The following is a 21,668-nucleotide window of genomic DNA, read 5'->3' as shown; positions in this document are numbered from 1 at the left end:
GAAGCCGCTCTCAGGACCTTATTTGTGGTCTGAGAACGGATATGCAGGATCGTTTTAGTCGAGATCCTGAATGGGCACCGGGACTGGGACCTTGGGAAGTGACACTAGAAGAGTGGCTTTCATGGAATCAATCAAGTGATCGAACATCACGGCCGGAAGACACTAGGAATACATACTGATACTGTACTCACAGTACCCTTTTAAAAAAAAAGGGAGTTGTGGCGAACAGAGACACCACTAACAGCGTATCTAGAGCGGAGATCACTCTAGTCACGCGGGGAACCTTTAATAGATAAGCAGCAACACAGCTACAGCTTGAGATGGTTCAAGCTGGTGCAGAAAATTGTAGTCCAAAATGACTTGCATGCACAAGTTACAAGGTTGAAGTCCGAGGATGAGTCAAGGAAGAAGGATGATGTTATGGTTCGCGATAAGAGAAGAGGGGGAGGGGAGGCGACCCCAGGTCACCAGTCAGGTACGGGGGCTACTAGGGTGTGATAGTATGTAAATAGGGGGGCCTAAGTCAGAGCACGGAATAATCCTTTGACAGCGTCATTCCTAATGAAAGCATGATATGGTCCTTGGTCTCTAAAGTTTTGTCTATCCATGATTTTTTATGCACCAACCCCGACTCTACAATATACCTTGTGGCCTGGTGGCATACATGAACAATGCACGCATGAGGGGAAACCTGTCAAACCATGCAAACTCCGATAAGGCCATCTTAGTCATATCTTGCGGGTTGCGGATGTCATTGTTCTTGTTGCTGACATTGCCTCCTTGCTTTTGACATGATACTGCATGGTTGGAATCAACAGCCGAGTCTACCGTTCTTTGGATATTCCCGACCATTCCTTGTTTGTTCTTTTGGTTTTTCTTTCCAAAAAAATGGCCCTTTCAAGGAGTGGTTAGCGTTATGGTTGAGTCGATGTCACAGGTCCTTTGCGGCGCAGGCAAAAATGACAACTGGTCTAGGTTTTGATGACAAATAACCATGAAGCCGGGAGACTCAGGCTCATGTGTTTAGGCTATGTGATGATTTGGCCATGTTTTCACATACAGATGGCCGCTTTATCCTCCACTGTTCTTTCGGACCACCCATCTCCAAAATACATCCCAAATGAACGTGTTTGCAAGGCACTTAAAAAAATTGAATTAAACTTAATGCTTGTTTTGCTCACAGCCATCGAGCTTCGGGAATGTTGGTGGTACAGAGTGCTGCCATAGAGAGTTGCCCTCTCTCCTGGGATGATGTCCACGGTCGCTTAGGTCTTCTTCTTAGCCGCAGCCTTGGCCTTTGCTGCCTTCTTCTTGTTGCTTTTGATCATGACAATTCCGATGAAGGTGCCTACGACGGCAGAACCCAAGAGTGTGAGGATGACGGGGATGCGGATGGCCCAAACACGGGGCGGGAAGATGTCGTGGAGAGGGTGGCCGGGGTCAACAAAGGGCTGTAAAACAAACATCAGCGTGAAGAACCAAATAATACATCTAGATTATAATCTGCATACCATCAACAGGGTCCACGCAGTGTAGTAAAGAAAGATCGCAGTCGCGACCAAAAGCATGACGGATCCCACGAATTGGCCCAGCTAAAGCACAGTCAGTGGGGCATATCCATTGAATGGGACTAGATGATTTACCATTCTGATAAAGAGCGGTAATATGAAGAAAGAAAAGAAGTATGAAAGAACGTCGATGAATTCTGGGCTGGACAGAACAACCCAGGAATCTCAGGAGCTCCCGCTGTTCCTAGTTGGCCTCTGGTCACGTGTATCTCGCTAGAGCTTTCTCCTGCTGCGTCCTTGAATCATCTTGTAACCTCAGTCCGGCTGAGATCCGCAACCACCGTCCCTCCGGTGTACATCAAACTTTCTTTCTATCCCGGAGGCCTCTTTACTTATTGAAATGTCCGATTCGGATGTTCTCCAGTCTGCGGTGCGCGTGCCCACGCCTCCGCCGGGCGCGTCGTACTCGCCAGCCGCAGCCTCTCGAAAACGCTCACCTCCGTCTCGTTCCCCCTCTCCTAATCGTCGCAGATCCCCTCCCCGTGACTCCCTTCGAGAAGGGTTCGATACTCTCAATGTCAACGTAAAACATGCCGACGACAGAGAACGGCAACTCGCCGAGCGTCTTCGCGAACATGAGAAGCGCGAGGCGGCGCGCAAGCCAATGACCGAGGAACAAAAGCAGGCCTCTGCAAAGGCAGAATATGAAAAGCTGCTCAACATGCGATCTGGTGGCACATACATCCCTCCGGCCCGACTCCGTGCGTTACAGGCGCAAATCACGGACAAGACGAGCAAGGAATACCAGCGCATGGCGTGGGAAGCTTTGAAAAAGTCGATTAACGGCCTTATCAACAAAATCAACGTTTCCAACATCAAGTTCATTGTTCCGGAACTCTTCGCGGAAAACCTAGTGAGAGGCCGAGGATTATTCTGTCGGTCGATTATGAAGGCGCAGGCGGCCAGTTTGCCCTTTACTCCAATCTACGCAGCGATGGCTTCAATCGTCAACACCAAGCTTCCGCAGGTTGGCGACTTGCTGCTTACACGGTTGATTGTTCAGTTCCGCAAGGCCTTCAAGCGAAATGACAAGGCAGTCTGCATTTCCTCTACAACTTTCATTGCGCACCTCTGCAATCAACAGGTGGCCCACGAGATGTTGGCAGCTCAGATCTTGTTGCTTCTTTTGCACAAGCCAACGGACGACAGCGTGGAGATTGCTGTTGGTCTAACTCGGGAAGTTGGTCAGCATCTGGAGGAGATGAACGCCCCTATCGCACTCGCCGTATTCGACCAATTCCGAAACATTCTACACGAGGCTGATATCGATAAGCGTGTGCAATATATGATCGAAGTGCTCTTCCAGGTGCGCAAGGATCGGTACAAGGATAACCCAGCAATCAAGGAGGAGTTGGACTTGGTGGAAGAGGAAGATCAGATCACACACCGTGCCGGCTTGGATGACGAGCTGGACACTCAAGACACTCTCAACATCTTCAAGTATGACGCGGAGTGGGAGGAGCATGAGGAGGCCTACAAGAAGTTGAAGGCCGAGATCCTGGGCGAGGAGAGTGACGAGGAAGATGAGGGCCGGTCAGATGAAAGCGAAGAGGAAGAATCCGATACGGAAGAAGTACAGATGGACATCAAGGATCAGAGTAATACTGATCTGGTCAACCTTCGACGAACAATCTATCTCACAATAATGTCCAGCATTGATTTCGAAGAATGCTGCCACAAGCTGATGAAGATCAACCTGCCGGCCGGGTTGGAGCATGAACTTCCATCCATGATCATTGAATGTTGCTCTCAGGAACGGACCTACTCCAAATTCTACGGCCTGATTGGAGAGCGATTTGCCAAGATCAACCGACTTTGGTCAGACCTGTTTGAGGGCACCTTCGCCAAGTACTACGATACCATCCATCGTTACGAAACAAACAAACTGCGCAACATCGCCCAATTCTTCGGCCACCTTATCAGCAACGACGCGATTGGTTGGCATGTCTTGTCTGTAGTTCACCTCAATGAAGAGGAAACCACATCCAGCAGCCGTATCTTCATCAAAATCCTATTCCAAAACCTGGCAGAAAATCTTGGTCTGCCTGGGCTGCAGGCCCGCTTCAGGGATGAAATACTGCGACCGAGCTTCGAGGGTCTCTTCCCCACGGAGAACCCACGCCACACTAGGTTCTCTATCAACTACTTCACCAGTATCGGTATGGGTGTATTGACAGAGGACATGCGTGAGAACCTTAAAACCCTTCCCCGTCCTACAGTGCCCGCGTTGGCTGCACGAGCCGCCTCTCGATCCCCCTCTCGCACCCCATCTGATCGATCCCGTTCAATGTGCTCGACATGCACTGGATCTCCTCACTCGCCCCGTTCCCGATCACCTTCATACTCCCGCTCTCCTTCTAGAGACCGCGGCCGTTCCTACTCTCGTTCTCTCACTCCCTCTTCCCGGGGCCAAAGCTACACGCCTTCACGCTCTCGGTCCCCAGTGCGTCGCCGTCGTGGCGAATCAAACAGCCGCTCCCGAACTCCCGCAGGACGATCCCGATCCCGATCCATCTCCCGCACACCGGCTAAGCGCAGCCGAGCACGTTCTCGCTCCTACGACTCGCGAAGTCCAAGTCGCAGTCCCTATCGATCTCGTCGCTCGGTTTCCCGATCTGTCACACCGCCGCGCCGAGGCCAAAGTTCCCCTAGCCGGAGAAACCGCAGCTACTCCAGATCAGTTTCCCGGTCTGTCACACCTGCGCCTCGTCGTGAGACGGCGTCCAGAGGCACAAAACGATACTCTTCGGAATCTGTGTCTCCGCCTCCCCGCCGACGACGTGAGGCTACAGACTCTGTCTCTCGCTCTCGCTCGCCTACTCCCAAGCGCCGGGCAGAATCGCGTGGTCGAACCCATTCGCGGACACCGCCCCGCCGTAGATAAATCAGAAGCCTTTGACGATTTGATCCCGACTTCTTGTGGATAGGCTGAACGGTCCGTGTGTTGCTGTTCATAATGAAATAGTGCCTATTTGGAGCGAACAACATGACATTCTACTTCTTTTATTTGGTTTGGTGTCAGGAATTTGAAACTTGTGGAGATTTATCAGGAGCAAATGGATTATTCAGGGGGCATCTACGCTTTTTTTAGGATTCCAATCCCTCGACTTTCAAAATAAACCACATTGTACCCCTCCAGTATTAAGTTTTTAGCTCCTAGGCGCGCTTGGTCATATTGTCATTTAGTGCTGCAGTCAAAAGGGTATCTCATCATGATCTATCGCGATCTATACACCAACCCAAAAACACCAACCTATTCAACCTCCCCAGCCTCCCAAACGCACCTATCACATAAACAAGTCCCCCCCAAAGCCCCAGAAGCCCATTCTCTCCTCTTCTGAACCGGCAACCCAATATCACAATAATGATTTAAAATCTCCGAGTCCTTCGCAATACCCCCCGGCCGGAGCTCCTTCATCTCAAGTCCGCGTGACCAAACAGCCGTCTCATCGTCTCTCCGCGCGCGGAAATTTATCTCGCTACTCCATTCCCAGGTCACATTTGGATCACATGAGTGGTTTGCAAGACACCACAGCGGATGGACAGCGCACAGCTCCGGGCCTCCATCCCAAGTCGACAGCCGGCCCGATGCCGTACCGCGGAACTTGGCAAAAAGTGTGTTGAGAACCCAAGTATCGTAGCGGTAGAGCACCGCATAGGGATCCAGACCCATTTCATCGAGGAAACGCTCCGGCTGCAGGACATTGAGCTGGAAGGAGAAGGGCAGAGTGGCGGTATCGTCTGTGGTGGGTGTAGTCTCTGCTTCTGCAGAGACAGACTCAATATTAAAGTCGTGGAAATCGCCCCAGATGTATTTCACTTCGGATAGCTCGAGCGCGTGCTTGTCCTGTGTGGCAGACATCGCGAGGGCTCTTCCAAGCAGAAGAAGGTACAGGTAATCGGCCTTATCCTTGGGATCGGGGACATCCTTCCCGATAGAGTCGAGGCCATCCTCGAGACCGCAGATCGCACCGTGATACACCTCCTGCGCCGTGTCGTGGCATTTCTGGCTGCAGAAGATAATGTCGACGCAGCCGCCCTCGCAGGCGACAGGGGGTTCGGCGGCGTACAGTTCTGGGAGCGGTGCGTTGCAAGCGTCGCAGAGATCGTCGTGGAGACGGTTTGTTGCTGTGAGCAGTGAAGACTCGCGGAGGATAATCTCATCTGGAGCGATATCTTCCTTTGCGAAGAGGCCGAGCTGCACCGAGACTTCCATGCTGGACGAGTCGTCGTCTGCTGGGGCATGCAGCACTGGCAAGGCCACCGCGCGGACCTCACACTTCGGTGCAATGAAGGCTAGTCGCTCGTTGAGCATCTTAAGGGTCTCTGGCGAACATCGGTCAGGCTCGTGTTCGTTCCAGGGATAGAGGACACGGCGGGCGAAGCCCTGTGCAGGGAGGACACTGGGATTGATTGAGTCCAGGTCGATGTTTTCGGTTTCTGAGCCAGAGCCAGAGCGAGAATTGTAGATTTGCTTAATGCGATCCATCTGCACGTTCAAAGCAACTAATGATGCTGTTGCAGATCTCTTTTCGAGTAGGGCTAACCCGCGCACGCCGAATTCAAATGCATCGCGGTAGCAGCCACAGCGGACGAGACTGCGTACTAGAAGGACGTACACCTGTTCAATGATAGCATCATATTCCTCTTGGGTGATGGGCACAGTGTTGTCGTCTTCGTCTTCATCATCTGACTCATTCGCTGCTTTCTGGGGTGCCTGCTGGGAAGGGTCTATCTTCCGCCTGGCATGGAATTCGCACTCATCTGGCTCCACCACCGACTCTAGTAATGCCAGTGCACGGTATGCATCTGCAGAGGCGAGATCCGGAAAGCCTAGCTTTTCATACTGAATGCCTCGTTCAAGGTGAAGGTGGGGGTTGTGAGGGTCTGCATATAGCCTGATGGTTGTCTCATTGCGAGCCTGGAGTACTTCTGATGCAGACATGTTGCGATGTGTTCACTCTTCCTGTTTTCAAAAATTTGACCACTCTAAATAAACACCTTGGTTTTCGACAGGGAACAACGCAGTATAGAATCGAAAGCAAGCTGTGATATCAGGTTGCAAGATTTAGGGTAGAAAAGTAGCAGGCCATGGACTTCATCGGTGCAGCCTATAGCATTAGCACAATACCAATTGATTCTTGGCTTTATAGATGAAGTTTGTGGTCTGCCCCCCTGTAGATCGAAGATATTCGTGCGGGCAAGATCTTTTTATCGCAAAAAAAAAAATCCACGATAAGGACCATCACGTGAATGTATGGTTCTCTTCAGCGGAGGCCTTGTAGCCTTGAATAAAGGTGAATGTTGCTGAAATTATGTCTAAAGACAATTCACAGAGGAAGAAAATGCTGACTTGGATAGTATTATTGGCGTTTCAGGGTGAGAAAACTTCAAGACAATGCAGCAGATTCTCAGGAGAAAGCTGCTTCTACCAAGTCTTCTTGCAACGTGTAGACCATGCCATCACCACCTATATCTTGGGTATATCGACTGGTTACAGAAACTACGTTCTCGTAAAAAGATTCTTTGAGTAACTTCATTGTTATAAAGGACCAACGAATATCTCGTTCTCCAAAAGCTCATCAGCAATATTACAACCTGGGCTTATCAAGACTACTGACCTTGTGAGATTGTCGTTGAACCAATTATATCTCATTATCCTGGATCGACATAACAGACGAAACTGAAAAAATTAGAGAAACGTCGTTCACTTCCAAGTAAGGATCTGACCAGCAATGCCACCAGTGTCGGCAATTCTTATATGAGTAGCACACACATCGCTGTGCAAGATGACGGAAGGGCAGCCAAGAGTCCACATGTCATGAGGTCTACAGGCATAGGTTTGCGTGGGAAAATTTCACCCACATGCTCCCAATTGTTGGGGACAGCATTCACGTGGAGCTTAGGATGGAAGAATATTTGCTGGCATATGACTCGGACAATTTCGTCGTCTGACTTGGCGTTACATGTGGTTGATAGCAGAGCTGGTTGCCGTTGAAGAAGATCCTGTTGTATTCTGTAGCGTACCACTGGAAGTTTTGTAGCCATCTCTTCCTCTAGTGCTTTCTTTTTCTGTGCGTTTTCGTAACTCTGCACTCGACTCTCTGGCACAGAATATAGTTGGCAACGTCCAGATCCATGCTTTTCTAATGTACTCTGCCCATCAGGGCATATCCAGGGAGCTTTCAGTTCTCCACGCACTCCCGCATGTCAACCTGCCATGTGAACAACATAAGGGCGATGGGAAACTAGTGAGTATTTTTCACACTGTGCAATGCAGATATGCAGTTCTGCCTGTTCGTCCATTACATAACCTATCGAATGGTTAGTATCATTTCCTCAACAAGAACTCCAAACATACCGAGCAATTATCGTCGATCACTACAGTCCGATGTTCACCATCCCCAGCAATATTTTCAATTCCGACCCCGAGGCCGCCATGTTGGCCCCTCAAGTTAGCAGCAAGACGCTCGAGCATACTCCGCTTTTATGTACAAGTTAGCAAAGACTATAAAAAGATCCAGGACAGGTAATTTACAGTGATGTGTGCCTCACTCACGCCACCACGACGGTCAACATCGTTTTGGCTCATGATGCGATAGCTTTCATGAACTCGCTTCCGGCTCTCGAGACCGCCGATGTTGGAGATGCTTTGTCCAAGCTTGTTGGATGGATTATCAGGGTCGAGAATGTTTACACCATTGCGGGCATCATCTTGAGCGTTCTGGTCTGGCGAAAAGATTTTGATGGTGTTATCGATTCCCGAAGCGGCGATCATGGGTTCATGGGGGTGGCCTGAGTGAAAAGGTTAATTTTTCCCTCTCTAACCAGTGCAAGAAATTACCTTGAACAACGTTGACAACTTCACTGTCACCTTCTAGGATATTGACCAGATTTGCCGTCTTGCGGTTCCAGATGAATATATGACCAGAATCACAACCGCTGACCACGTACTCATCATCCAGTCCGAAATAGTTGACATCCTTGACGGTCTTGACGTTGCAATGACCGCGATAGCTTCGCATATGAGGTACACATGGAGCGTGTCGCTCGACATCACGTCGCGCCTTTCGGATGGCATATCTCTGAGGCATGTTGCTGTCAGAATCAAAACCCTCTCCGTCTTCATCCGAAGATTGAACCGTAGGCCAGCCATCAAGATCTTCATCGTCGCTTGACTCTTCTGCTCGGCTGCCATCGCTATCGTCATCGCTTGTATTTACGTCCGTGTTTGCTGAATAGTTTGCATCGCCTTGGGGGCTTTCAGGTCGAGGATCATTCTGCCTGGAAACAGAACCACCGGCCCTGGTGAGCTCATTGTGTTGAGTTCGTTCTCCGTCCATGTTGGAATCGATATCATCCTGGATTCTCTCTTCATTCGAAGCCCCCTCAGAATCGTCCAATGTGGTGTGAAGTCCACCGAAGGCACTGTTGACAAATCTGTAGTTTACTTCATTACCTGCCTCCATCAAAATTCCTCTACCTACGCGCAAAATCCAGAACCTCTTTGCAGAGGCGCGGTTGAGAGAGCGGATTTGCGAAGCAGAATTAGAAACACGGCGCTCGTCGAACCGAGTGGCTGAGTCCCCGAGGTCCTCCAAGGGCAGTCTAACAGCATTCCCAAAAGCAGTCACAGCAGCCCGCTGGGTTGGGAATAGTATGCGCGTACTATCATGCTCGAATCTGGAAGCATCCACATTCACGATCGGAGTGTCACGCGCCAGTTCCATAATATAGGGTATCAAAATGGTTTCAATAGCATCCTCTGCGGATTCATCTGGGATTGGGAATCGGCCCTGTAGTCTTCGAGGAGCATTGCAGCGTTGGAACCCCTCTAGAAGACGCTGCCTGCCTCCCTGTAGCCAGAGAAGAATTGCTCGGAGGAAGTCATAGCCAAAACGAGCTACTGGGTCGATGGGGTTATCTTCGCCCGGCGCAGGCATGATCATCTGGAAGCTTGACTCTTCTGGAACTTGTGTTTGATCTGCCAACGCATGAGCAAGTGTGCCGGCAGCTTGGACAAATCTCCACGCCGATTGGCGATTACGGCGAAGTGTTTGCTGGAAATTAACAGTCTGCTGTGATGGATTCATAGGATAGCTCCATTCGCGCATGACCTCGCCCATCTGTGGGAGAAACGTAGACGCAATTTCCAACGTGGATGAAAAAGACCTTGAGTACGATTCGGGTCCCACATCTTCAGACCCTGCGGCCTCCCGGACTGTTGTTTCTGAAAACAAGGTCTTTCGGAGTTTTACTAACCCTTTCGCGATCTGCATACTCAATCGCTGGGCATCATTCAGCACAGAATACCGAGCCTGTTCGAGCAAATTTTCGGGGTTGGTATCTAGGACACTATCTGAGAATGGGGGGAATGTAACATTTTCTGCTTCGCCATTCTCATACTGGATCCTGTAAGAATCTGGGTCTGCTGGACGACGATGGGACTGATGTCGCCCACCGCTTTCCTGCGACGAAGGCGTGGCGGGCTTCTTGCGCTTCCGGCTCCGTGAACTGCGCCGAGCCTGTCTATTCTTGCCCTTGAAAGTCGACGAATTCCCCGTCTGTGTCTCCCGGGCATCTGGACTGCGAACTAAATCAAAACTGTAGATATGATCTCCAGACCAGCTAACAACCATTTCATTGGGGTTAGCGTCACTGATTTTGCAAGCAGTGATGTGTCCATCATCATCATCAACATGTCTCGCATGGTGCTTGCCACCCGGTGCGAATCTTCGCACGCATCGCGTCGCCTTACTCATCTCCTCATCATCATTGCGACTGGTAGCGCTTGATGTAGCCCTACGTCTTGCAACAGAGGTGTCCTGCCCAAGCATCCGTCTGTCATGCAAAAAGCAGTATAGGTGCGCACCACCCAAGGCAATGTAATGCGGCTGACTTGATGAGCAGGAAATGGTGTTCAGGTCCAGGCGGTATGGCTTGTAGGATATAAGGGGAGGTGGAACATTGGAGTCATCACTTTCTAACCCTTGTCGGTATGCCATCAAGCCCTGGCCACCCCGTGACGGAGGGTATGCACTAGATGGTAGACGCAGATCCCACTGGCGGACGTCACCATCCTCAGAGCAAGTGAGAAAAAGGAACGGGGAAGATTCGGTGACGATGCGCTTTACGCTATCAGTGTGGCTTCGATACAATCTAGCGTTGGTATTGCCGTCACTCAGATGCCGTGTACTACTGAAGAACTCATTGAAGCGTCGGCTCCGAGTGGAGGCCGCAAATTCAGAGGTTGCAGCCTCATTTCTGCTTCCGGTTGAGTATTCGATGTCGAAGACACGAACCTGTGAGTCGCCGGCACACGTAACCAGAGTCCCATCATTCGAGTGTGGCATGAACTTGACGGAGAAGATGTTGGCTTTGTGGCCGGTGAAGACGGTGGTGTTGAGCGCGAATGGAGCATTGGAAGAGTCGGGTTGGTAGGAGTAGATATTGAGGTGCCTGTCATCAGAGCCTGACGCCAGAAGACGACCCGACCTCGACCAACTGCGGTACCGTTAGCATGATAAGCATCAGAAATGACAGAAGTGTTTGCCAGTCGATTAAACCAAGTGTCTCGGCCTAGGTAAAAGCTTTCAACATACCTGAGGGCATTGACACATCCAGTATGCCCACCTAGTTCATTCACAATGTCGAGTTCATTGACCCACTCCTTGGAGCCGTAAATTCCCCGAAGCCCAGCACGCCGCACTTGCTCCCCGCATTCACGGCGCCAAAGGCGATCGTAGAGCGAGTTTTTCATGGTCACTGGGTCAGATGAACGAAAAAGCTGAAATGGGTTGCTAGATACAATCGGCAATCATCTTGAAGGGTACTGAGCAAGTGGATACCGTCTCTTTGCGGGTGACTTTTAGCTGTCAAAACGGAAGCTGCCGTGGATGACGTCAAGAAGAGTACTCAGAGATGACTTTTCAAGGGTTACATCACTTCGTATGAGAACAGATCATTAGATATCTATATTGCGTAAAAAGTGATAGTGGAATGAGAAAGACATGTATAAAGTAGGTATGAGGGCAAAACGAGCGGATTTGCGATACTCCAAGATCTAGATCACCCCCGGGAGGTCAGGTTGACATGACGCCAGCTGACTCATCGAGTTACTGCACCGTGCAAGCTGTGGCTGCCAAGTGCTTGAGGCAAAGTACCACCACTCGTGTCATTTTCGTCTCCTATTCATTTCTACATAATATGCGCATGTTTATCCGGGCGGTAGAAAACTAGCTGTGTGTATTTGTAGGCTCGATCAAATATTAATATAGACCACAGACTAGCTTCTCCATGCCCCGATCCGGGGAGCCCTTATTTCGCTTCTAGAGCTTGCCAGCTGCATCGCAAGAAGGCTGACCGAATCTCTTTCTGAACGCACCACCTCTGTCTCCAATGTTTGTATGGCACGAATCTCCTGCGTCATGAGTTGTATCAATTCAGCCAAATTCCTAGCTACTCTGACAAGAGCAGACTGTTCTAGATGCTCCATTTGTCCGAAGCCCAGAATATCAAGAGCTTGTAGTTGGCGTACACAGAGCTCCAGCCTCGCATTTAAAGCACGTGATAATTCTTTCCAGCTTTGCCCCAGGGGATCAATGAAGGCGTCAATATGAAGGCACCCTAGTCCACGGTTGTGACGAATAAGCTCCGCTTGGTCCAGCCAGTCTTCAAAAGTCTTCACAGCCTGGTAAAACTGTGCGCTCTGGCCAACGATCATATCCGAAACATCTTGTAGAACCTGTGATAAAATTTGAATCTGCTCGGAGAAATCATGTGGGCCGCGATGTTTGTGACAATTAGAAAGCCAAATCTCTAGGGCCTGCACATTCAAGCGATACTGCCGCTGCGTTTCATCTGCCAGTACCAAGCGATATTGACTAGCAACACTGTCGTACTTTTTGCGCAGACGTGTCTCGGAATCAGAATTCCACTCAGAATGGCTTTGCTGTGAGTTGGAATGGAAAAGACTGAGCTGAAGAAGTTCAGTTTGTAGTGCTGCAATATCCGGCCATGATGAAGAGATCGGCATATTTCCAGGCTGAGATTCGCATCCAGGGGTAGGCGTTGGGGGGTTGGAACTTTTCTTAGGGGATGCTGGCTGCTGGTAGTTTGAGAGTGCTCGTGCACGTTGGCCGATTGCTGGGGTTGATTCAGCTTGTTTTGTATTTTGTACCACCTGACTCTTGTTCCGCACATGGGCTTTGGCTGCGGCCGGTGGTCCTTTACTGGCGCTGACAGGTTGCTTTAAAGAGAGGGACCGTGCGGAGCGTGGTGGAGGTAGCAATTCTGTTGTCTTGGCCGAAGAGGGCCGTCTGATCGTAGGAGGTTGTGCCGGGGATTGACTTTCGGGCACTTTGCGGGATGAGGATGCCGAGATTGATGGCGCTAAGCTCTTTGTCGAAGGGACTGTAATCTTTGCCGAAGGCATCTTCAACGCACCAGGTCGCATGATGCTCTGACGACGGCTAGGTGCTACCCCGGCCTTCTTTGATGCAGTGTCCGACTGTGTTGATTTTTTAGACGGCGATATCTCTTGCTGTCTACTTGGTGACAGGTCCCTGCGTAATTTCGGCTTGCTGCTAGGTGGCTGAATACGCCCCTGTCCCATTCCACGACCATTGTCTTCAGAAGCATTACTGCGCTGGGGGAGCAGTGTTCTTCCTCGAGCAGTGAGTCGATTGTCTTTCAGAGCTACGCCTTCGACCGGCAAGGGATTTGATGGCGAGCGGGTCTTATAATTCGTCTCTCGGGCAGAGTCCTTGCTTAGGTTGGCCTTGGTGTGCAGTGGAGTGGAGGGTTTTGTAGCAGGTCGTGCTATATTTGAAGTCTGCAGTAATTAGCACGGCTTTGTCTGTAGCTGTTGGTATGGCAAAGGTAGCACAGTGAGGGATGCGATAGCTGCATGGAGGATAAACAAATGGAGCACTGACTTGTTTACGGGGGTCGCGCAGCGAAACCGAAAGTGTTGGGATGGGCATGATCGTACCAGGTCATCAGATGAGAATTGGCATGATGCATTGGGGTCAAGAGCTGGGCGTTATCTGGTTAATGAAGAAACGGGGAGGTGTTGTATTTGATCTCCTGTTTCGGTTGGAGGGCGCTTAGGCTCGCTGATGTGGTCCCTAATGGATATTAGGTCCTAATATCCATGCCGCTGCAATGACAAACAGACGTTCTTTTTGTCTTTGTGATCTTTTGGCCTAACGTATTCGGTAAGCGAGCTGGCCATGTAAGCGAGCTAGCCGCCCCAACCAAAACGCGTCCATGAATTAGATCTTAGTTAGTTCAACCACCCACCATACCACCAATTCGTACCCAATCCTCTCGAAATTCAATAGAGCAGGAGGGTAGGATCTTACTAGCTATCCAGGCTTTTAAGAATCAAGAAATCTCTTTAATTCGTGAAGTGGCGCGCCGTTTTAACGTCCTAAGATCCACCCTTTCTACCCGCCTGAATGGTATACAACACCGCGCGATTTCTCGCGCCAACTCTTATAAATTGACCGATACTGAAGAGGAATATCTTTAGAAATAGATACTCTCTATAGATTCTCGTGGATTAGCCCCCCGGCCCTCTATAGTACGAGAAATAGTAGATCTTCTTCTTTAAAAGCGTAGAACTACCCTAGTTCTTTCGGTCGGCGAGAAATAGGTATATAACTTCGTAAAACAATATCCTCTCCTCTCCTCCCGATTCCCGAAACGATATAACTATAAGCGCGCGAAATATAAAGACCCTAAAATTATTAGGGAGTAGTTTAATCTTATTTAAAGAACTATCCTTTAATTTAGAATCGATCCTAACGATATTTGTAACTTTATTAAGGGTAGTTTTATAATAGGATTAACTATAACTATAAGGGTTATTATAAGGAGTGAATATTACGGTCGGAGGCCGGTTTTATAACCTAGAAATCGCGAATAGGTGATAGTGGTTAAATATGCGAATACTGTTGTTACCAGCCAGTTCTTCAAGTAAAAGAGTGCATTTCAACGAGAATACTAAGTATGTCACGGTGTGAACCGTAATGCTTAGTAAAAGGAAGATCACGGCACGTGATCTCCGACCTGTTTATCTTGAACTTCAGTTCTAGATCCTGTTGTAGCTCTTCGAGCTACGTCTTGTATATTAGCCTGCCCCTGCCTGTACCTGCCTGTCAATGGGAATCTGATCTGTTACAACCTGTTCCTACCAGTCATCTCCTATCATACCGTCCTGCCAGCCCGCACCCTGACAAAGTACAGAGAAAGAAGAAGAAAGAAAGAAAGAAAGAAACCTGCGAGACAGGAACCTTTATGGGGTCCTGTCACGATCCAACAATCAAACAATACAAACCTCGTCAAGACGGAAACTTCCGGCAGAAATCCTCCCAGATCGTCCTCCCAGATCGTCACAAATACTTCTAGGTAGTGTTACGCACTGCCTAACTGGTCACAGTTATGTTGGAGCTTCCCTGATTATACTTGCCTGTGCTGATCCTCCAACGTCAACGATCTGCCTCTCAACCGAGCTGTTGCTGCGCACAGTCTTATTCCAGCCTAAGTCCTTTTGAGGGTATCGAGGAACGATGCCAGGTAGAGCGCCGAGTAGATCTATACCGCAGTATTGGTCTGCTCGTAGGTGTTGTCAAGTGATAATATAGTAAGTGAGTCAACAAGGTCGTAAGGTAAACACAAGTAACAATGTATGTGTTAGAGATACTAGAAATCTACGATGAATGTAGATGTAACTGGAAATCTCTTGATGCGTTGAGAGAGAGAGAGAAACTATCTACATGCTATGACTGAGACTAAGTACTGGGAGCAAACAGTGGTGGTCACGTGACCTTCCAACACCCCCCACGACTAGCACTATTAGTCGACAGCATAGTTTAAACAACCCCAATTCTCCATGTAAAAAACCAGTTTTTGACCTTCATTAACCCCCCATTTGTAGTATGCAAACCGTAAATTATCCATTCAGCGCGTTTTTATAGACCGTGAGGCCCATTTGGATGATCCAGCGCTTGAATAGCGTTTTGCCAAGGGGTTTTGTCAGTCCATCCGCTGCCATATCAGCAGTCGGGATCTTGACGAAAGCCACGAGCAAAAAGCCGTGCCTTGTAGGTACCGTCATGCTTAACTTTGAACACCCATCGGAGGGTAAGAGGTTTCTTCTTGCTCTTAGTCCTGGACATCACTCTCCAGGTGCCGTTAACAAGATGACGATGTAGTTCTTTGTGAGCAGCGACTAGCCATTTGTCTTTCTCGACACAGGACATAGCTTGTTCCCAACTGTTAGGTTCAAAGCCTATGTCTTTAGGCGTCAGTTTGGATACAGCGTACTGCTCATTCGAGGTAGCATTTGCGAAAAGACTGACTAGGATCTCTGGCTGTTCAGCGAGCAACCGAAGAACATTGGAATCAAAGAATGACTTGCTAGCCAGGCTTTCAATGTAAGCTCTGCTAGGATTCTTGATCCGTGTTGATCGTCGTAACTGGCCAGTTTCTGGCTGAATGGGCTGAATGGGTTGAACATAGCTTTGATCTCGACTCCTGTCATCCGGTACCGGATCTAGGCGAGAGAAATTATGTTCAAAAGTTACTTGATCATGCTGTAATGGTGATTGATCATGATCCTCGTCATCTTGCAGAGGATCTTCCTGAGATAGATCAATGGTTGTTTCCAGGGGAATGTCCATATTAACAACCTGTCGGGAAACAGGCTGTGGTTCGACGAGAACCCCTCGCCCACCTGCTTCAAAGTGGGCACCAGTATCCACCCTTTGTTCCACCACACACCTGCCAAAACTGCCCGCCATTTCATCATTTGACCATGCAAGATCTTCTTCAAAGAGCGCGGGATTCGACGGGTCGAGAGCATTCGGAGCCCTCGTTTGATCCTCGGGATCATCTTCGACCGTAGGAGAGGGTGGGGAGGTAGATCGTATGTTAAACGGATTCTCGAGGTGAGGCCGTAGGAAATCGATTGGGATATGACGATCCTGCGAATCATGTTCATGTTCTTGGTTCATGCCTGTAATATTAAGATCATAGGCAGGGTCAGGCAGACTTGCCGGAGAAGGATTCTCATTGAAAATGACGTTCCGTGAACGTTCAATCTTCTTGGTACGGACGTTGTAGACCACATAGTTGTCTCCTTCGTCGTACGCGAGCAGCCTTGCCTCCTCCATGTGAGGATCTAGCTTTGTATTTCGCTTCTCTTTTGGGATGAGAAACCAGCATTGACAACCGAGAGCACGAAGGTTTGAGAGATTTGGCTTCTTGCCGAAAAAGGCTTCGTAAGGAGACATGCCAATCTTCGACGCGTAGAGGCGATTCATGGTGTAATTGATTCCACCAAGAAGAAGTCCCCAAAGATATTTTGGAAGCTGATACTCGGCCATAACAGCGACTAACGGCTCAACAAGATGACGATTTTTGATCTCGGCGACACCATTCAGTTGCTTGGTGTAGGGAGGAGTTGGATCCCATACCGTTCCCTTGCTAGCAAGGTAAGCAGCAAGTGGTTTATGCTCTGGAGCATCATCGCCGTGGACCTTCTTGATGACGTAGTTAAACTGAGTCTTCAAATAGGTCTCCAATTGTATGTAGACCTCGGTGACTTGAGATCGTGATTTTAGTAGAAACAGCCATGTAAATCGGGTTGCATCATCCGTAAACGTCACGAAATAATGCTCACCTCCGTGAGACGCGATAGAGATCGGTCCCCAGACGTCTAGATGAATGAACTCGCCAGGCTTTGATCTAATAGATCGTTCTTTGCCAAAAGGTAATGCGTGGCCCTTACCCTTAATGCAAGGAGCACAAGGAAAGGTGACGCCGGCGCCTTTCTTTAGCTTGACGCCGTCAGCAAATATCTCCATCTTTCGTACACGCTCCTCGCCGGCGTGACAAGCTCGACGATGTGCCAGATCGATGGAGATAGGTATGATCTCTCTCTGTGTAGCAAAGACAGAGTTTGGAGAGCCAGTAACAAGATTACAGTCAATCATATGATCAATCTTGTCAATGCCAGCGCAGTTCAACCAGTAATGTTCTCCTTCACAGGTAGCAAAACCAATGGTAGACTCTGGGCCATAGAAATCTTGATGTTTGAATGTCATCATGCCATTCTTTGTCCATGTGCCAATGTCCGCCTTGTCGAGAGCAGACATAGAGATCAAGCTGGAGCGAAGATCTGGCGCAAGCCACACTTTCTGGAGAGTGAGAGGGGCCATTTTTCCTGATGAATCTTGATCCAGCAGGTGTAGGATTACATCTCCATATCCCTCAGTGTAGAAGACATCCCCAGTGGCTGTCGAAACAGGCAATACACACCGTCTAAAGTTGACAAAGACAGATCTGTGGGGAGTCATATGTGTGCTAGTACCGGAATCGATCATCCAGCGGGTAACATCATTGTTGTCGTTAGCCAATAGGCCTTCCTTCGACACAATATGGGAACCATGAACTGCATTTGCCTGGATACCGGCAAAGAGCACATTCGTAAAGAGATTGTTATACCGCGCTAGGGGATCCCCCGATGGAGGGCCTTTTTGCGGTACGGTGGGGTAGGATGCTGGCGCAAAGATTGCATTCGCTCCCTGGCGAGGCTGTTGTTGCGGTAGAGAAAGGATCCGACCTTGGTTGTCAACCTGGCCTATGATTTGGCCTGGTTGAGGGACTGCAACCTGTTGAAAAAGAGGTTGCTGCTGAGGTTGTTGAATGGTAGTGGCGTTTGCCGAATTCTTTAGCAAGGGACACTTGTTGGAGTAATGATTTCCAAGAGTCCCATGATGTCTGCAAAGGATGACGTTCTCTTCTCTGACGAAGTCGGTCTTCTTCTTCGAGGGTTTGTCCTTGTTGTTATTATTACTCGATGAGTTATTCGAATTGGATTGCTTGTCATTGCCTCCTTTCTTTGTGTCTTTCTTCTTGTCATTGTGCGACGACGACGAGGTTTGAACAGTAGTCGAGTTTGCGTTGTAGGAAGGGTTCATAGACCGGTTATGGATGTCTACCTCGAGGAATTCGGCGTAGACTTGGTCCATGAGATTGACATCCTTCTCATCAACCCTAAGGTTCTGGAGAAAGGCATAACACTTGGGGTTTTCATTAATGGCTTTCTTGAACTGGCATAGTACATATACCGAGTTTATCTTGCCATCAATAGATGTGAGATCACGAAGAGTTTCCTGGAACTTGCGTACAAACTCGCTAGCAGTTCCATTCTTAAAGCGAAGATCAGTCCACTTGGTATAGCGGGCGAATGAATGTTGATGGGATGTAACAGCGTACGTCGCACGCAGTTTCTTAAATGAGTCCCGTACATCAGTGTTTTGAGCGATATGAGAAAAAGGCTCTGGAGAGAGAGTGCCTCTTAGTAAGAGATTCGCTCTCGAATTGCACAGATCCCAGTTTGTACATTTCAAGTTATACTCTTTTCGGAGTACAATGTTTGACTCGATGACTTGCTTCACACGATCACGAATTTCAGCAACAGAGATGACAACTGTTGTAGTATGATCACCTGCAAGATCCTGAGCTTCTTCAATAAGAAGATTGCGAACAGCTTCAGGACTGGAGTCCTGATACTCGGGGATCTTTGGGATTGGGATCCCATTAGAAATCATGTATGTGTAGTAACGGTTGTTAGCTGCAAGAGCTATGTAGAGAGCGGTTTCCCAGTCTCTGAAGTTGGATTGTCCCTTCAATTTTGGGACGGCAGATGAGATGTCAATCTCATGGCTGTTGATGGTAAAGTCCTCAATATTGTATGAGGCCTGCATGACGTCTTCTTCCGCACCGATGTGCTCGTCAAGAGAGGTATGTGATTGGTTCGCTACAGCGGGTAGCGAGTGGAATGTGGGGTTCGACGGTCCGATTTTCGGGTTGTCGAGGGTTGTCGGCGACGTGATTTGACGGCGACGAGGTAGGATCCACCTACAATGGATGAAGATCCCAAGGGGTAGGCGAGGTGTTAATCTCGTCCAATAGGGTGATGAAAACTCTGGTTTGTGGGGTCAAAACGAGACCACAGAGGTTCCACAGTGGGGTGGTGCGACGCAGTACACCAATGGGAGGAAAACCAGGGTTTCGAGTCTGTACAGTTATGTAGAGGACTCGAAAGCGCGAGGCTCATAACCTGTTAGAGATACTAGAGATCTACGATGAATGTAGATGTAACTGGAAATCTCTTGATGCGTTGAGAGAGAGAGAGAAACTATCTACATGCTATGACTGAGACTAAGTACTGGGAGCAAACAGTGGTGGTCACGTGACCTTCCAACAAAGAGAACCCATCGCTGAGATCCTGTGTGAACTTCTCTGACTTGTGTGCTTTAATGAATGATTGTTTTGGATGAGTGCGTCCCAACCAGTTGATCAAGTTCGGTCTGCTGTAGGTCATGCTTGCAGTGTCCGTGTTCAGCCCAATAGCTTGCATGCTGCTCATGCTAGGCTGTGCGGTGCATCATTTTTCACTAGAGTCAATGGCAGAATGGGTATGGTGCATCTATCTAGTGTGCATGATCTCAAAGCCAAGTTCGTTGTTGTCCGGAGCAGGGGAATGACTGTTCGAGTTCATGTCGATAGAGTCGACGTCAGTCACGATACCAGACGCGTCATCTTCCGAAGAAGATCTTATGAGGTTGACGCTACCGGCAGGACGACAGATGGGAAGGTCCCATAGATCGGGGTCGACTCTCGGCACAAGGGGGGCCTAGATTTCCGTGGAAGGTTCGATCCAATCGACCTTCACTGCTGAAACGAACACACCAGTGTCCAACTTCAAATCAATGGAATCGATGGCTGGCAGCAGGTTGGTGGTACTAGTGTCCGAGTTGAAGTTAATGCGGTTAGGGTTAGCCAAACGGCGATCTCGCATTCCGATCTCGCAGTCCAGTCTCCTAGCGCTCAGACGAACGTTTCGCGCGACAAGATTCACCATCCTGCTATTTCAAGTGTGAAAGTCGTTTTTGCGCCGTAGTTAAGACTCACTGAAGTGTCCGAACCAGAAAAATTGGTTCAATGTTGGTGGCGCCGACGGAGAATGAGTGTTCGTGAAAAAGATCGAATTATGGATTTCCTAACGATTGGAACAGCACGCGCCGAGTCCAAAAACGAAATTCGGCCATTCTTAGATTTGAGAGCGATACCGTTGTTTTCACTTATTCCTGGACGTTTGCTTGGGTCATTTACATGGCACTAGTGAACTTGACACACAGAGCCCTTTTGGCGAGAAGATCTCATCGTTCATCATTTTTCAACAACATCGAGTATTGAATTCAGATAGTTAAATGCTCTAAGGAGGCATCACGGTGTTACTGGTACAGTGGTACGGTGTTTCTTCGACCAAGGAGATATACTAGCACATAAAAATGTGAAGAGCTTGATAATCGAGAATCGTCATTTCAACTTTTAGGCCCGGAACACACCATTGAGAAGCTTGTTGAACGAAATACAGCGTACTTTTCCACTAGACCATAACAAAAACCAAGGTTCCTGTTTATGGCCTAGGGAGGCCGTATTTGAGGTTTGACAAAGTTTATTGAACGCCGCTATCCTCCACCATGCATTAGAAACAAGATGGTGTTCTACTGAATGTTTCGTTTAACCACCAACTTCTATCTAACCTAACTTGATACCAGGCCAGCATAGGTTAAGAGCAGAGCTATAAGAGAGCTTGGGAAGTGGATTGCTCACAAATAGCGATCGTGTCCGCAAGAATAGTTTGTAATTCTCAAATCAGGTCAATAACTGGATTTTATCTGACATCATTACCTGTTGTACTTGTAATCAAACGTTATGCCACTGGCTTCATTGTGTAAAGACTTGGGCGAGCAATTTGCATGAAATCTCAACCAAATTCTTGGCTTTGATGCGGATAGATATTTTTTTCATCGATCGCCGTTCCAAAGCGGCCCCACACCGCGTAAAAGCACCCTGGATTTTGACCCACGAGACATCCCTGGCACTCTGCTCTGATGCATAGGATCCCACACCCTAATGCGGCCTCTGCACTCCCTTGGTAAACGGTTGCTCATTTGCACTATATCTCATTTTAGCCTACTATGTTTAACAATATCTAGTTCCAGAAAAAGAGCCGAGGCA

The 21,668-nt window shown here is 48.8% G+C and overlaps 8 protein-coding genes across 8 annotated transcripts; 1 reads left to right on the top strand and 7 right to left on the bottom strand.

Annotated features, from left to right (window-relative positions):
* Positions 1–54: 54 nt before the first annotated feature.
* Pdw03_3115 (uncharacterized protein) lies at positions 55–852 on the bottom strand (the record flags this gene model as incomplete). The annotated part of the gene is made up of 3 exons (XM_066100389.1): positions 55–116; positions 177–197; positions 645–852. 3 exons carry the CDS (start codon positions 850–852, stop codon positions 55–57), a joined length of 291 nt encoding a protein of 96 aa, XP_065955789.1.
* A 413-nt stretch (positions 853–1,265) lies between these two features.
* Positions 1,266–1,646, bottom strand: Pdw03_3114 (Dolichol phosphate-mannose biosynthesis regulatory protein Dpm2, putative; the record flags this gene model as incomplete). The annotated part of the gene is made up of 3 exons (XM_014677026.1): positions 1,266–1,451; positions 1,512–1,592; positions 1,644–1,646. The coding sequence occupies 3 exons, from the start codon at positions 1,644–1,646 to the stop codon at positions 1,266–1,268; spliced, it is 270 nt and encodes an 89-aa protein (XP_014532512.1).
* A 262-nt stretch (positions 1,647–1,908) lies between these two features.
* Pdw03_3113 (Initiation factor eIF-4 gamma, MA3) lies at positions 1,909–4,452 on the top strand (the record flags this gene model as incomplete). Its single annotated transcript, XM_066100388.1, has 1 exon — positions 1,909–4,452. The coding sequence occupies one exon, from the start codon at positions 1,909–1,911 to the stop codon at positions 4,450–4,452; it is 2,544 nt and encodes an 847-aa protein (XP_065955788.1).
* A 369-nt stretch (positions 4,453–4,821) lies between these two features.
* Positions 4,822–6,513, bottom strand: Pdw03_3112 (Protein phosphatase methylesterase, eukaryotic; the record flags this gene model as incomplete). Its single annotated transcript, XM_014677028.1, has 1 exon — positions 4,822–6,513. One exon carries the CDS (start codon positions 6,511–6,513, stop codon positions 4,822–4,824), a length of 1,692 nt encoding a protein of 563 aa, XP_014532514.1.
* A 1,360-nt stretch (positions 6,514–7,873) lies between these two features.
* Positions 7,874–11,328, bottom strand: Pdw03_3111 (WD repeat-containing protein; the record flags this gene model as incomplete). The annotated part of the gene is made up of 5 exons (XM_014677029.1): positions 7,874–7,882; positions 7,930–8,052; positions 8,107–8,363; positions 8,413–11,072; positions 11,171–11,328. 5 exons carry the CDS (start codon positions 11,326–11,328, stop codon positions 7,874–7,876), a joined length of 3,207 nt encoding a protein of 1,068 aa, XP_014532515.1.
* Positions 11,329–11,836: 508 nt separating this feature from the next.
* On the bottom strand, positions 11,837–13,552 carry Pdw03_3110 (WD repeat protein; the record flags this gene model as incomplete). Its single annotated transcript, XM_066100387.1, has 3 exons — positions 11,837–11,896; positions 11,953–13,401; positions 13,505–13,552. The coding sequence occupies 3 exons, from the start codon at positions 13,550–13,552 to the stop codon at positions 11,837–11,839; spliced, it is 1,557 nt and encodes a 518-aa protein (XP_065955787.1).
* Positions 13,553–15,804: 2,252 nt separating this feature from the next.
* Pdw03_3109 (uncharacterized protein) lies at positions 15,805–20,010 on the bottom strand (the record flags this gene model as incomplete). Its single annotated transcript, XM_066100386.1, has 4 exons — positions 15,805–15,864; positions 15,935–16,713; positions 17,365–19,499; positions 19,811–20,010. 4 exons carry the CDS (start codon positions 20,008–20,010, stop codon positions 15,805–15,807), a joined length of 3,174 nt encoding a protein of 1,057 aa, XP_065955786.1.
* A 267-nt stretch (positions 20,011–20,277) lies between these two features.
* On the bottom strand, positions 20,278–20,505 carry Pdw03_3108 (uncharacterized protein; the record flags this gene model as incomplete). The annotated part of the gene is made up of 1 exon (XM_066100385.1): positions 20,278–20,505. One exon carries the CDS (start codon positions 20,503–20,505, stop codon positions 20,278–20,280), a length of 228 nt encoding a protein of 75 aa, XP_065955785.1.
* Between the last annotated feature and the right edge of the window lie 1,163 nt (positions 20,506–21,668).

Source organism: Penicillium digitatum, chromosome 1, assembly GCF_016767815.1.
Source record: "Penicillium digitatum chromosome 1, complete sequence".
NCBI classification, from domain to species: domain Eukaryota; kingdom Fungi; phylum Ascomycota; class Eurotiomycetes; order Eurotiales; family Aspergillaceae; genus Penicillium; species Penicillium digitatum.
Note: the sequence above shows the minus strand (reverse complement) of the source record. Positions and strands in the feature narration are given on the sequence as shown.